Source organism: Phoca vitulina, unplaced genomic scaffold, assembly GCF_004348235.1.
Source record: "Phoca vitulina isolate PV1807 unplaced genomic scaffold, GSC_HSeal_1.0 scaffold38, whole genome shotgun sequence".
In the NCBI taxonomy this organism is placed as follows: domain Eukaryota; kingdom Metazoa; phylum Chordata; class Mammalia; order Carnivora; family Phocidae; genus Phoca; species Phoca vitulina.
In genome coordinates, this window is record NW_022589741.1 from 5767444 (window position 1) to 5781359 (window position 13916).

The 13916-nt window shown below is 43.7% G+C and overlaps 2 protein-coding genes across 6 annotated transcripts in view; one reads left to right on the plus strand and one right to left on the minus strand.

Moving 5' to 3' along the window:
* Positions 1 to 13916, minus strand: part of EXPH5 (exophilin 5) — a 69379-nt gene that overhangs the window by 17443 nt on the left and 38020 nt on the right. For 3 of the 5 annotated variants that reach the window (XM_032427786.1, XM_032427787.1, XM_032427785.1), the window contains exons 2-3: positions 11102 to 11262; positions 9329 to 9491 (exon numbers count right to left, since the gene is read on the minus strand). In XM_032427786.1, coding sequence (XP_032283677.1) covers positions 9329 to 9491; positions 11102 to 11262 — 324 coding nt within the window. Of the gene's footprint in view, positions 1 to 9328; positions 9492 to 11101; positions 11263 to 13916 lie in introns of those variants that run through there. The other 2 variants (XM_032427789.1, XM_032427788.1) reach the window with 1 other exon arrangement.
* On the plus strand, positions 10 to 3847 carry LOC116646851 (NADH dehydrogenase [ubiquinone] 1 alpha subcomplex subunit 3-like). Its single transcript, XM_032427790.1, has one exon. The coding sequence runs from the start codon at positions 1084 to 1086 to the stop codon at positions 1324 to 1326; it is 243 nt and encodes an 80-aa protein (XP_032283681.1). The 5' UTR covers positions 10 to 1083; the 3' UTR covers positions 1327 to 3847.

Here is a 13916-nt window from a genome sequence, read left to right on the forward strand (position 1 = left end):
TGTGGAAAGAATGTGAAATCATTTCTTTGAAGAAGTGCCTAACTTTCACCAGGAGGAAAATCAACAGCACATTTGCTGTTATATCTTAATAACTTGAGAATATATTAGATGTATTTCTAACGTCCTATAGGAAGACATTTCTTGGTTAGTGCGTTGTTGAAAAAAATCTCAGAAACCTTTTCCTATGACTGTTTAGGATCAATGCTTTACATCTTTATCACTCAGGTAGTCAAGAAGAAATTACATAATGGTGGATTTGGATTTGAATGCAGCATAAAGACATAATAACAAAAATAGTATACATGTGTTGCGGGCTTACTATGTGTCAGTGTTCTCGTGCTGTGTGCACGTTACCTCATTTAAAGACATTGCTCTTGAGAAGGGGATACTATGAATGCTGTCATTTTACAGACCCTGAAATGGAGGCAAAGAGAAGTCAGAAGACACAGCCCCAGGTGCACAGTTAGTGGATGAGCTCAGAGCCGGCCACAGCCTCCTGAAATCCAGAGCACGCCTTCTTAACCAGTCCGGACTCTTTTTGCAAATGGGAAACAGATTTTCCTGTTTCCATACATTTTTATTTTCAAGAGAGATTAGGTCAGGGCCAGACTCAACAATTTACAAGGGAATTTTCAAAAAGCAAACCCTACAAAGATGGTTTCTGGATGTTTATTTTTATAAAGATGCCTTATTCACTATGAAACTATCTTGGAGCATAATTATGCTTTTACTGTTTATGTTGCTTCTCTCAGTTTCTGTAGAAGTGAAAAATTTACAAGACATGGGCCCCAAATGGAGATAGATTTTGATCTTTTAGATCCATAATCCTATGCCAAGGGGCACTCTGCCTGAATTATAGCTCAGGATTTAATAGGCGGTAATGAGTCACGGCTCTGTATGAAATGAGGTCCTCTCCTTCCCTAAGAAAACAGCAAAGGGAATCAAGCTTTAAACCAATGAACTACAACTTCAAGTCAGATCAGTCAAAAGTGGCAAGATACAGTTTTCCTTTATTCGAACTCCTGCCTGCTTCACGGTTTCCCAGAGTTGAGCATAAAACCTGGGAAGCCGGCTGCGACCAAGATGGCCGGGAGACTCGCCACCTTCCTCAAGGATGCCTGGGCCAAGGAGCCGGTGCTGGTCACATCCTTCACCATCAGGGGCCTCGCTCTAATTCTGCCCACTCTCAGCCCCTCCACCAAATACGCCACCATGATCAACCAGGCCATGCCCTACAACTATCCAGTGCCCCTCCAAGATGATGGGAACATGCCCGACGTGCCCAGCCACCCCAGGTCCCCCAGGGCCCAAGCTTGGAGTGGCTGAAGAACTTGTGAGCACCCCCGGTGACATGGAGGAGGCCCCTCCCCTGAGCCAATAAAATGCAAAAAGTAACCCCCCCAAAAAACAAAAAACAAAAACCTGAGAAGCCATACAGTTTTATATGTTAAAGATACCCAGATATAGTTGACAGTTTAGCTCAGATTTTAAACAAAAATTGAAATTAATATCATGGACTATGTTTCACATTACTCTGAAACACCAGCTCTAAACGAATACTACCTGAACTTGAATACTCCTTTTATTTTTATTCTTCTTTTCCCCTACAGCCTTATTGAGCCTGCCAGGCTGCCTTCCTGCCAGGCACTGTTCTGAGTGCTTTGGAGGATACAAATAGGACTGAGATAGGGACCCTGTTCTCTGAGAGCTTTTGCAGTAGGAATGATTAGATACATAAAGAGCCAAAATACAAGCAAAGAGGTGATGCGGACAATAAGGAGATGTTAAGTTAAATGCCCTGAACATGCAGAGGTGCTGGTGAGCACTTGGGGGGGGTGGGGGTGAGCAGGGAAGTGGATGGGGGAAGGTGGCGGTTGAACAGGTATGGAAGGTGAGGAACAGCATGAGCAAAAACCTGGAGATGGGCAAGAGCCAGGGAGCTTGGGAACTGGCAAGTAATTCAATTTTGCCAGAGCCAAGAGAACATGCCAGATTGTGAAGACTCTTTCCAGAGCGCTGGGGGCTGCAGCCCACGAGGCTCCCCAGGCCCCGAATCTGATCTGGAGCGTGGGCAGCTGGGGCAGGGTTCAGTTCCCGAGAGCGGCAGGAGGGTGCCTGGGCTCCTCTCCATCCTTCATACCACCAACCGAGATCTGTCTAACATGCGCATGCAACCACATCAGTCCCCTTCTTAACATCTTACAAGGTATTATCCAAAATCTTAACTTGATCCAAGGCTCTTCTTTGGTCTGATGAGCCTCTCAGACCACCCCTCACCCTTCAAGCCTCATCCCCCCCTCACTCCACTCATCTATAGCTACCTGTAAGCTAGGCTTACCGAATTTATTTCACTTCCATAAAATATTCTCTCTTGTCTCTATACCTTTGCAGATACCATTCAGAAATTCTAACTTCAGTACATGAGAGCGTGACTCAAGAACATTCTTTTTAAAAACCAGAACCCCAGGTGACTTCCCCCACGTACTGATGGAGTATACTCTGAGCACTGGCCACTGAGGAGATCCATCTGGATGACCACGGGCCATTCAGACCCTCCATGTCCCAAATGGACTCTGTGTCCTTCTTCCACGCCTACTCCTTCCTATCCAATCAATGAACAGATCCTGTTGATTCACAATCAGAAACCACCCAACCCTCTCCATCCCCCCATTTATACCCCAGTTAAGACATTTATCATCTGCTGCCCTTATGTTTGCACTAGTCCCTTACCTGTTCCTCTCCCTCCAAGTTTTGTTCCAATCCACTCTCTACACTTTAGTCAGAGTGATCAGTATAAAGTGAATTACACCACTTCCTGGTGTAACATTTTATGATTCCCACCTGCTCTCAGGTGAAAGTTCAAATTCTTCTGTGCACTCATAAGGCTCTATATGATCTAGTCCCCACACACTCTCCAGCCTCGTATCTCACCTTTGTATATCCCTCTGCCATGGGGAATTGGCACAGCTCTGAGCATCTGCACAGAATGTGCCTGAAACATCTTTCTACCACTTGTTTGCTTGGACAACTCTCATCCCCTTGAACAATCATTACTGATGTCATTTTCACTGGAAGACCTCTTGGGCTCAAGACTTAATCTACCATACACTCCTTCATATGTGCTCCTAGAGCACGTGGAACTTCCCCATCTTAGCACTAGCATTCTACATTTCTCTATTTCCATTTTGTCGTCCTCACCGGACTAAAGCCCACAAAAGCAAGGGCTGCAAGCTTCCTTCCAAAGCACCGCACATGGTGTTCTTTGAACACTCTTCATTGCATAAATAAGCAAATGTGTTCCTTTTTATCCTTATCACATCTGCTTCAACTCTCTTTCATCACCATCACCCGCTGAGTTTCCTAAGTTGGAGAGGAGAGTTCACCTCCATTCCTCCTTCTTCTTCACCCACCACATCCCATCAGCAGGTTCCCCTGATTCTACATTCTAAGTCGTGCACGAATCTGTCTGCTGTTTGCCCTCCTCCCTGCCTGCTACCTCATCCATCATCTCAACAGTCCTTTACCTGGTTTTTCTGACTTGAGTTTTGCCTCCTCGAGTCTGTTCTTTGTGCTCCAGCCAGATCAATCTCCCAGCCTCGGCCCTATGGGCATCTCTTTGCGGGGGGGGGGGGGTGGTCGTGCAACATGGGGTACTTAGCAACATCTCTGACCCCCTACCCACTGGATGCCCAGAATTCCCACCCTTCAGTTGTGAAAACCAGAAATGTCTTTTGGAGGGCAAAATTGGCCCTGGTTGAGAAGCACCATGCTAAAATGATCTTTGTAAAATGAAGATCTGATCATGTCATTCTTCTGCTTACAAACTAGCAACGGAGGGGCACCTGGGTGGCTCAGTCGGCTGAGTGTCTAACTCTTGATCTCAGCTCAGGTCTTGATCTCAGGGTTGTGAGTTTAAGCCCTGCACTGGGCTCCAGGCTGGGCATGGAGCCTACTTAAAAAAAAAAAAAAAAAAAAGAAAGAAAAACTAGAAATGGATAAAATAGATATATGTACCCACACACATGCATTGAATACACCAAAATATTTTAGTGTTTGTCCAGGGCAGCGGGTTGTGGGTGACTTTATCCTATATATATATATTGGATATATATATACATACACATATATATAAGAGAAATACACACATACACACACACACATAAATAAAATATATACATATATAAAATATATACATATATATATAAAGTAAGGAAAAATGGTATTAAAGTAAAAGTGATTAATGATTTCCCATTGTCTATGGGATCAAATCCAAGCTTCTCAGCACTGCCAGTGGCCTTGGCAACCTCTCCCATTCCATCTCTTACTGGTCTCACCTTATCCTGGGTCACTGAACCTCGGTGACCTAGATGAGTTCTTGCTTTTTCCAGTCTCCACACCTTGGCTGTGTCAGTTTTTCTGCCTGGTGCAACCTCCCAACTCTTAATTACCAAGCTTAGTCCTGTATGTCCTTTGACAATGGTCTCTCCTCTTCCAGGAAGGCTTCTGGTCCTCGAGTCTGAGTTAAGTGCTTCTCCTATATGTTCTCAAGGCTGGAATACCGTGCACCCTCCCTCGCACTCACCATATGACACCACAATCCCCAGCGTACTTGGCCGCAGCGAGGCCAGATGGTATCCCTGTGTGAATCCCACAGAGCACCCCTTCCTCAAGTTACTGTCATCTGCCAGAAAACTGCCATGAGAAATACCTGAACCCATGATGTTCTGCCACGTCCCAGAGTTCTGTGGGGCACCTCCGCCCAGCCACAGGCAATGCTCTGCTCTTCCCCACCGGCTTACAGATTTCTCCAGGAAGGGCCTGTGCCTTATTTTCACAATTTTATCCTCAGTACGAACAGTAGTATCTGATCCAGAGTAAGACTTTGATAAAAGCTCGATAAATAAACAAAAGCAAAACTATCACCTGGGCTAACAACACCCATGCGGAGAGTTCTGACAGCCCTTCCCGAAGCAAGGCTGCTGGGGGTTTCAAACCTGGCTGAGCACCCGAATATCCTGGAGAATTTAAAATAAACAAATAAATGAAGTTCCCCGTGCCCTACTTCAGACCTTCTGAATCAGAATCTCAGATTCGGGGCCAAGTGTCATTAATTTTAAATTGCTGATGAGATTATACTAATGATCAGCCCTGTCACCTGGGAACACCACTGGCCACCCAGGGTAGACTCCAGACCACTCCCCCTGTCGTGCTTCTTCTTCTTGTCATCACAGCCCTGCCCGTGGAGACCGCACCTGGGTTCACAGAAGGAGCATTTCCAAAGGAGGATCTCGCTGACTCTGACTTCTCCTTCCATCGAGGAGTCTAAGATTTTTGTGTCTTTGAACTCAGGCATTTGCAGGGAGTGGCATGTATAGCGAGTGAGAGAGAGAAAAAGAGAATGACCAGAATCCAGGGGAAAAAAAATATCACCTGCCTTTTTAATTTTCCAAAACAGTAGCTCAATGTCTTGCTTGCGTAACCTGGGGCTGCGGCTGGAGCGGTGTACACCCCGTGGGCCAGGCAAATTGGGGCATGTCTGGAGAGCAGCGAGGCGCTTTGCATCTCAAGGGAAAAATAAAATCCTCCTGAAGCTGCAGGGTAAGGGGCATGCACTTAGCCCCGGAGAGGCGCTGCCCGCTCTCATCACCACCACGCGGTGGGTACTTAACACAGAATAAGCACTGTGATGGTTCTCAAAGAAAAGAGGGGATCTTAAATTGAATTGTACATGCTACTCATGAGTCTTATGAACTGGTTCCCTCGTCTTTTCACTTTGCCCTGGTCCTTGGGACTACAACAAAGGAAGGGGGTGGGGATCCACATCCCTAAAATCGCCCTCATGAACTAGCGGCACATGGCGACACAGTTTTGACAATGTAAGTGGCCCCCTTGAAGGGGCAACTTCACTGTGGATGGCGTGGTAGCATGAGACCCAGAGGGGTGCGCACAGCACGTATTCATAGCAGGGAGGGCATTATTGGGATCATGGGCGTCTGGAATAAGGAATGAACAACTGTAAATCCTCTTTGGTAGCCAGGAAGATTGCATTTGTAAGCTCAGGACCTACACTCTTGCGTACTTGCTAAACTCCGTAGAAGGAATTTTTGAGGCTCTAGGTTACTGAAATTTCGTGCTGGCATGGGGGGGTGCGGGGCTGAGCACTATGCCATAGGCACTAGATGCCCTATCACAAGACACGAGGAGACAGAACCTACAGGGAAATGTTGGGGGAAAGATACTTGCAATATACATGTATACTTCTCTTGAAAGTGTTGGCCGGCAATAAACAAATCGAAACATGAGTGGAAAATATTTTTCCTTTTTCCTGGGGTTGAGGAGGGGTCAGAGGGAATATAATTCAATCATTTACAAATAGGATTAAAATAATAATGGGATAGTGGTGTCTGGGTGGCTCAGTGGGTTGAGTGCCTGACTCTTGGTTTCGGCTCAGGTCACGTTCTCGGGGTCCTAGGATCCAGCCCAGAGTCGGGCTCTGCACTCAGCTCGTGGAATCTGCTTGGAATTCTTTCCCCCTTTGCTCCTCCCCCTGCTCTTCCTCTCTCTCAAATAAATAAATAAATATATTTTAAAATAATGGGATAATTTGAGAAGTGCACAGATTTGGGAGGAGAAACTCATCCTATTTGAAGCAGAAATGACAAAACTTTTTGCCTTTTTGTTAATTCATTCAGTCACCATGTTCTCATGGCTTTTTTATCCACTCCTAAGAGGAAACCAAAGCTTCAGTATATCATATACTTTTACTGGCTGGGCCTTTCTAAAGTAAATATCTGATGAAATGACCAAATCCATTTTCTTCTGGGGAGTGTTCTCCATGATCCAGTGTCATTTCTTGGTTAAACCACAGCTTAAAAGATGAAAAGAAAGTTCTCTGATACTCGAGTCTTTCAGGGCTGAACAGAAGGCTGTATTTTGCCTGGAGGGGTGGGTTCTCTTCCTGTGATTTGCAAAAGATCCTCTCAACTGCTTCGCTGACGTGTTCTCAGAGCCCCGAGTGTGACAAAGTGGAGCCCAGATGGCTTTGGCAAGTAGGAACCTGATGGCCACCTGGCACAGGATGACTGTGCTTTCCTGGGGCTTGTCAGTTCTTCCTGGTGCAGTTAAAGGCAAGGAGGAGCTCCTGAATCATGTATTTGGAAGGTTGATTTTGTATTTCAAAAGATCAGAACTATCAAAGAAAGGTAGGCTCTACTTAAGAGTAAAGAGTCTCTGGAAATGTACAATACACAATTTATATTCCTACCATAGCACAACACTCCCTAAAACCAACCCCTGGCCACACACACACACACACACACACACATACACTCAGGATTTATATCCAAATATTTAGGTCACACACATATTTAAGAATAAAAAGGACAGGGGCACGTGGGTGGCTCAGTCGGTTAGGTGTCTGCCTTCGGCTTGGGTCATGATCCTGGGGTCCTGGGATCAAGCCCTGTGTGAGGCTCCCTGCTCAGTGGAGAGCCTGCTTCTCCCTCTCCCTCTGCCTGCCGCTCTGCCTACTTGTGCTCTCTCTCTACCTCTCTGTCAAATGGATAAATAAATAAAATCTTAAAAAAATTTTTAAGAAAATAAAATAAAAATAAAAAGGACATGTTTTTGCAGTTTATCTACCGAAACTTCTTAGGAGCAAAAAACCAGTGCCCTCATGATATTCTGCACCAGCACAATTCATAAATATTTATTTCCATTTCCATTTTGAAACTAAAATGTATTTAGAGAAGACAAATTCTGAAAACTGCTTAACATACACATATATACTTAAAGGATAAAATCTGTTCCATTTCTGCATTCTGATTTTTATGTTTCAGTTGGTATGGTTAAAAGAAAGCTGCAAGTCAGGTTGGCACACAAGAAGGATGGTTGCTAAATAGGATTTTGTGAAGTTGCAATTTTTTTTTTTAACCTTGATCTGTAACCAGAAAACATGATACCCAGATGGAAGATTCTAGATTTGCTGTCTTCTTTGATCCATTTTTGCAGTGACTTGCAATATGAGCTCAGAAATAACTTGTCCACAGAGTGAACAGGTTCCTCAACTTTTCCAGGTTTACTGATGTTAGATTGTTCAGTTGTATAAAACTCTGCCTTAAAGAAAATCACCTAAAACACAAATTCCATCACAAGTCCCAGCTTCACCACACATCAGGAATATTTTTTTTTGTCCTTAAAATACATATTCCCTCCACAGGAAATACCCTTCGATTTTAAATCTCCAAACGAGAGGATTACTAGCGTTTCAAACATTTTTACAAAGAAAAGCAACTCACCTATTTGCAGAGTACTTCCTTGCAAGTGACTCTGGTAGGGACAGTCACATAAATCTACATTCTGTTCAGCTCTTCATTATTTCAGCAAAGACAAAAGCAGGCTCAGGTGAAAGCTGGGAGCAAAACACCTTCCATCCACCCAAGAGGGGAGGACAGAGTTCTGTTCTCCAGGTTCGGGAGCCTCATCACCGGCCCCACGAAGCCGCGTGCCACTTACTGTTTTCAGCAAGAGTGACCTCCAGCACCTCCTATTTAGTGCAGCAACGCACTCTTAATGGTGTGACGGCACACATCACGTGTGAGGCCAACACCTTAAGAGGGTGGGAAGCTTTTCAACCAGGAAGACATGCTGAAAATATTTAGCAGTCAGCTCAATTGCATGTAAGCAAAGCCTTGCTTGTTTTTCACAAAACAATCCAATAACCTGTGAGTCAGGATGAACTGATTTTTACACCGTTCTACACTGGGAACTCTCTGGAACGATGCCTGTTTCAAAAAGCTTCCCTTTCTTTACCTTAAGTTTAAATTCTGGGTCCCCACAGCAGAACAGCCGTTCTGAATACTGCTAGTCACAGTAATATCCTCATCCCCTCAATTTTAAAATGCCAGTTTTCTCTACTCTCATTGCTCATCTCATTTACTTTCATTTCATCTTTCTACCCCATCTCTCCTTGTGACCACAGATACACATATCCCCAAGGAAAAAGTAGTTTTGATTTGAAGATACCTTCCTGACCAGAGCATAGACCAGGCTCTTGAAACAGTGGAGAAAGTCAATGAACATTTCCCAACATTTAACCCATTATTCACCGCGTGCACCACCTGGGATCTGTGCAGTTGGTTAGAAGTTGGCTTTCAAAAGAGCCAAGTTTCGTGGTGTCAGAAGGACTTTGTCCCTCTGCGAGTTCAGTCCTGTTTCTTTTGTGACTATCTGCATTTAACGTCAGAGAACAAACATTAAACATTCTGAACACAAAACAGGCTACCGGCCTCTGCCATCAGGGTTGTCACGTGATCCGAGTTTAACTCACCCTTTCTGTCCCAGTGACTGAAGCTTTAAAGTCTCCTTTCTGGATTTTCTGAATGAGAACAGGGAAGCAAACGACGATCTGAAGCTCAGTCGAGAAGAAATGGATGTTGGGTTTCTTTGATTAGCTGTAGTTTTAGATCTTGATGTTTGTAATTCCATGGGATCTAGAGGGAAATTGTAGAAATTTGGCATCACTCAATATTTCCAGGTAAATACATCTCAGAGACCTGAGCCCTCGCTCTTGCTTCCCGCCTCTCGATGGAGACGGAGAATGCAGCAGGCATCCCCACATGAAGACCCTAGGAACTCAGGGGCGCCCTGTGCTTCTGAAGGCTCTGCTGCGTAGAGAAAATCCTCACAAAGAGTAGGGAGCCCTTTCAATATGCACCGTGAGCCGCGGTTCCGTGGCACGTGCCTCCCCGCACACCAGCTGCGCGAATCCACCCAAAGCCCAACGTAAGGTGTCACGGCCCTCGTTCAACTTTCGGGGTGCCTTTAGCCACCCTGTCCTTCAGACATTTTTTATCTTAGTGCTTTAAAACCATACTGATGGACACCATGTAACTTTTTACTCCAAAGAAAGTAAAGGAAAAGGAAATCAAGCCACTTAGAGTGTTCCTTATTCCCATCAGAAATCTATCTGTGTGTATGCGTATTTGCTACACATATGGTTTATATGTGTGTCTGCCTGTAATATAAACATGCCTAATGTATGTATAGATAACATATAGTTATATATGTGAGCGTTAAAAATTCTAAGGCAATATCAACATATACAAAGTCTGTAATACTGTAATATATTTGGACATGCTGAATTTATAAATATTAGAGGAATTCAAGGTAAGGGGAAAGTCATCATGGTAAATATGGGGTTAATTTCGAAGTCTGAACTATGAGTCTTTTTAGATAGATTTGTTTATTATGGGAGTTGTAAAATATTGTCAGTATAACTTTAGAAATATTGTTACATGTTTCTTGATGTTACTAATGTTAGTAACACGCCAGCAAAAGTAGTCAATATGACTCTATCAGTAGGAAGATACTCTATACTGTTTTCATAGTTTATAATGCTGAATGCACTTTGTTATTCTCACAATAGTCCTGTGAAAGTGGGTTTTATTATCCTCATTTACAGATTGAAAAAAAAAAGTGATGGGTGAAGATAAGTGACGTGTGAGTAGTCACATGGTTGGGATGTTCAAAGAAGCACTTACCTATGGAGTTTAAGTTACCAAAGTACCAGAAGGGTGGCGGCTCTTCTACCACCTTCTCCCATAATTCCCCCTCCCCCTTTTTCTCCCCCTCCATCTCCCCCTTCTTCTGCACCATCATCCCAATCATTTAAGTGCTTACTGTGCTCCAGCTCGGTGCACTATACATACACAACGACCCTCTGAGGTGTATCATCATACCCATTTAAAGATGAGAACATTGAAGCTTATAGAGAATAAGTAACTTGAACAGTTACATGGATTCTGATAGAATAGAGAATACCAAGAGAGTGGAGATGTGAATCCAAGCCTTTTTTAAATATTGATGTCTGTGTTCTTAACCACTACGCTATCTTGCCTGATTCTAAAAACATACCCCCAAGACATTATAGCACATTTTCAATTCACTCTTTTTATTATATGCTAGGTTATAAAACTTTCGTACCTTATGATTTAAAAATAAGCCTAAATATGGATTGGTTAAATCGGAGACCCACTGAGTCATTATCTAGAATACAGTGCTGTAAGGAAAAAAAAAATCTAGATCTAAATTTTTTTCTCACCATTTTCTGCCATCCCCTTCCTTAGTCTGTATGTAAGTGGTTGTTTTAACATTTGGCTAACATCTGTTTCATTGCAGAACTTTTTTCTTTGAATTTCCTCAAACCATTCGCCAGTCACTCCCTGAAGCCATCTGATATCCCTCTTTGTCTTCTGGAGTTTGCTGAAATAAAACAAAAATGTCAATGCATCCTTTAAATTTCTTCATATCAAGTGCACATTCATGAGATAGGACGTTAAACTTGACCTAGGGAGAGCTGCATAAACTCTGAGTCTGGGAGAGAAACTGGCCCTGGTCAGAATTTCCTTTTCCCCACCATGTACGTATTTTAGCTGTGTTTTTCTAAATACAATCCACAAGTTTTTGCTAGCCGTTAAAGTAATCAAGCTGGTGATGACAACTTGGGTTGAGCATTATGCGAACCTGACCTAATAATACAGTTGAATGATTGATGATTTAATGACATGCAGAAACCAGAATATTCTAGTTCTGATTACTCATTCATTCATTCAGTGTTTCTTGAGCAATGTCCATGGACCAGTCCCAGTGTAGACAGTGGGGATTCAACATTGAACATAATAGATAGGGTCTAGTGGTCAAAGATAAACGTTTACTTACAGAGAAGAAACGGTTGAATATAATGATTTTAGATAAAGAAATTAACACAAATGACAGCTAATGCTTTGTCGTCAAAGCCAGTGTGACTTGAGATGGATAGGAAAGGCCATCCAGAGCACAAATGTGCCTGCCCCACACCTTCCAAACACCAGGCCTGAAGTCCTATCATTCCTTCTTTATCCTTTTCCTCTGCCCTTTCGTCGTACTTGTCCTCTTTCAAATGAAAAGGTTGCTTAGCCCTTAATTAAATCACTGGTTGTGATTTAATTACTGGTTCTTTTTTTTTTTTAAAGCCAATTTGCTCTATTTCAGGAAAACCCTAGAACTGTTTGGAAATGAGAGGTGCTTAATCCAGAGAGAGAGAGAGAGAGAGAGAGGAAGCGTGAGTGCTGGATGGGGCAAACAGAGCAGAAAGGCGAGTCTGAAGTACATGATGTAAATCTCTTAGTGGTCAGTTTGGCACAGCACTGGGCTTGTTGATGGGGTCCAAGCTTGGGAAGTTCTGCTGCTTGGGAAAGAATTTCATGTGATTCTGCAGCAGTTACCCTTTACCCTGGGTCCTCTGTGAAGCACCAGGGCTGGGGAGTTTGTATGATGAAGAACATGGTGAGCAAGACAGCCGCAGAGTGGCAAATTTGGGGTTAAAGGTAATGTGGTTCATTCGACCCAGGCTCCTGCTTGGGGCTATGATACTGTCATTTTATAAAATAATCGAGAAGGAAGCCAGAGGCCATCCTGCCCAGACTTGCATTTTGAAACGCATGAGGCAGCAGTCATGTCCAGGCCACAGCATCCGCCTGGGTGCCTCCATCTGTCACTGCTGTCCCTCGGACGCCTGGTCACTCCTGTCTCTGCTGCCACTTCCCTGCCAACCAAGGGACCACAAGTAACTGTTTCTAATCAGTACTGGCTGCCTCCAGCTTGTCATCACCTCATTTATTAATGTCCCACACTTGTTCCCCATTCTATGTTCTCGAAGTCCTCCCCCCGCCCCGATTGTTCGAGCCTGACACTCAGCACCATCCCCCCCACCGCTTGTCAATGCATCCACCTCATCTCAGAACACAGTCAAGCTACCTGACTTCGGAATTCTCCAAACAACATAACTATTTATTCATTTTTACTAGAGGCTTGATGAAACATTGACTCTCTTTGAAAATCATCACACTTCATTTGACGTCAAGTGCTCAGTCCAGGCTTGCGCTCACATCCTTCAAAGCCTGTTTCTTTCCCAACTTCTGGCCAATGAAGTCAGAGATCCGTACCTCTATGGGAAGACTCCCACAGTTTGAATTTGACCTCAAGAAGTAAATCTTGAAGAAACAGCCCTCCTCCCTGTACACTAGTTTCTAAAAATAATTATGCGGGCAATGCAGCATCCTGGGAATGTCACATAGCACGAAGCAGGAAAGACAAAATGCAGGTTTTATCTATTCCAAGCTATATAAAATGCTGCACACATTGGGGGAAAAAATGAGAACATCTGGTCTCTTAGGGCAGAATAATTATAGGTATCATTTCTATTTTTAACTTTTTAATTATGTTTATCCGGTAAATATAATATATGAGCCTATTTTTTCTTGTTGTTAATTTTTATATTGTTGGGGCTTTTTTCCATTATAATTTTTCTTGTAGTTAGAGAAAAAAAATCAGTGATGTTTTCACAGTCTTAACACAATCACTATTAACCATTTGGTATGATTTTTCACATGGTTGTGATAAAATTTATTCAATATACATTTGTAAAAGGCCTCCTGGGGTGCATGCAGGGATACAATGCTGAACAGAGCAGACATGGCTCCCACCCCCGTGGGACTCCCCATCTAATGAGAAACAGATCTGAGCCCAGTCACAAGACAGATGTAAGGTAACCAAGAGAGGCGAGAATGATTAATGCATTCAACACACGTTGAACTCTGGGTGAAGAGCAGTGAACAAGTCAAGTCCTTGCCCTCACAGAATTTACACCCTGTTGGGGGCAAACAATAGAAAAGTAAACAGATGCTAGGCGAGCACCTGGGGCAGCAGCGAAGATTTTTCCCGAGAACACGATATGTGGCCTGAAGGTTGAGGATGAAGGGGTAGCAGGTAGGTGGTTCTGGGAGAAGGTTGAGGATGACGGGGAGCAGGGAGGTGGTTCTGGGAGAAGGTTGAGGATGAAGGGGTAGCAGGTAGGTGGTTCTGGGAGAAGGCTGAGG

Bases quoted from the DNA above. Each gene is read 5' to 3' on its own strand.
- LOC116646851 (XM_032427790.1), top strand. From the start codon at position 1,084: ATGGCCGGGAGACTCGCCACCTTCCTCAAGGATGCCTGGGCCAAGGAG.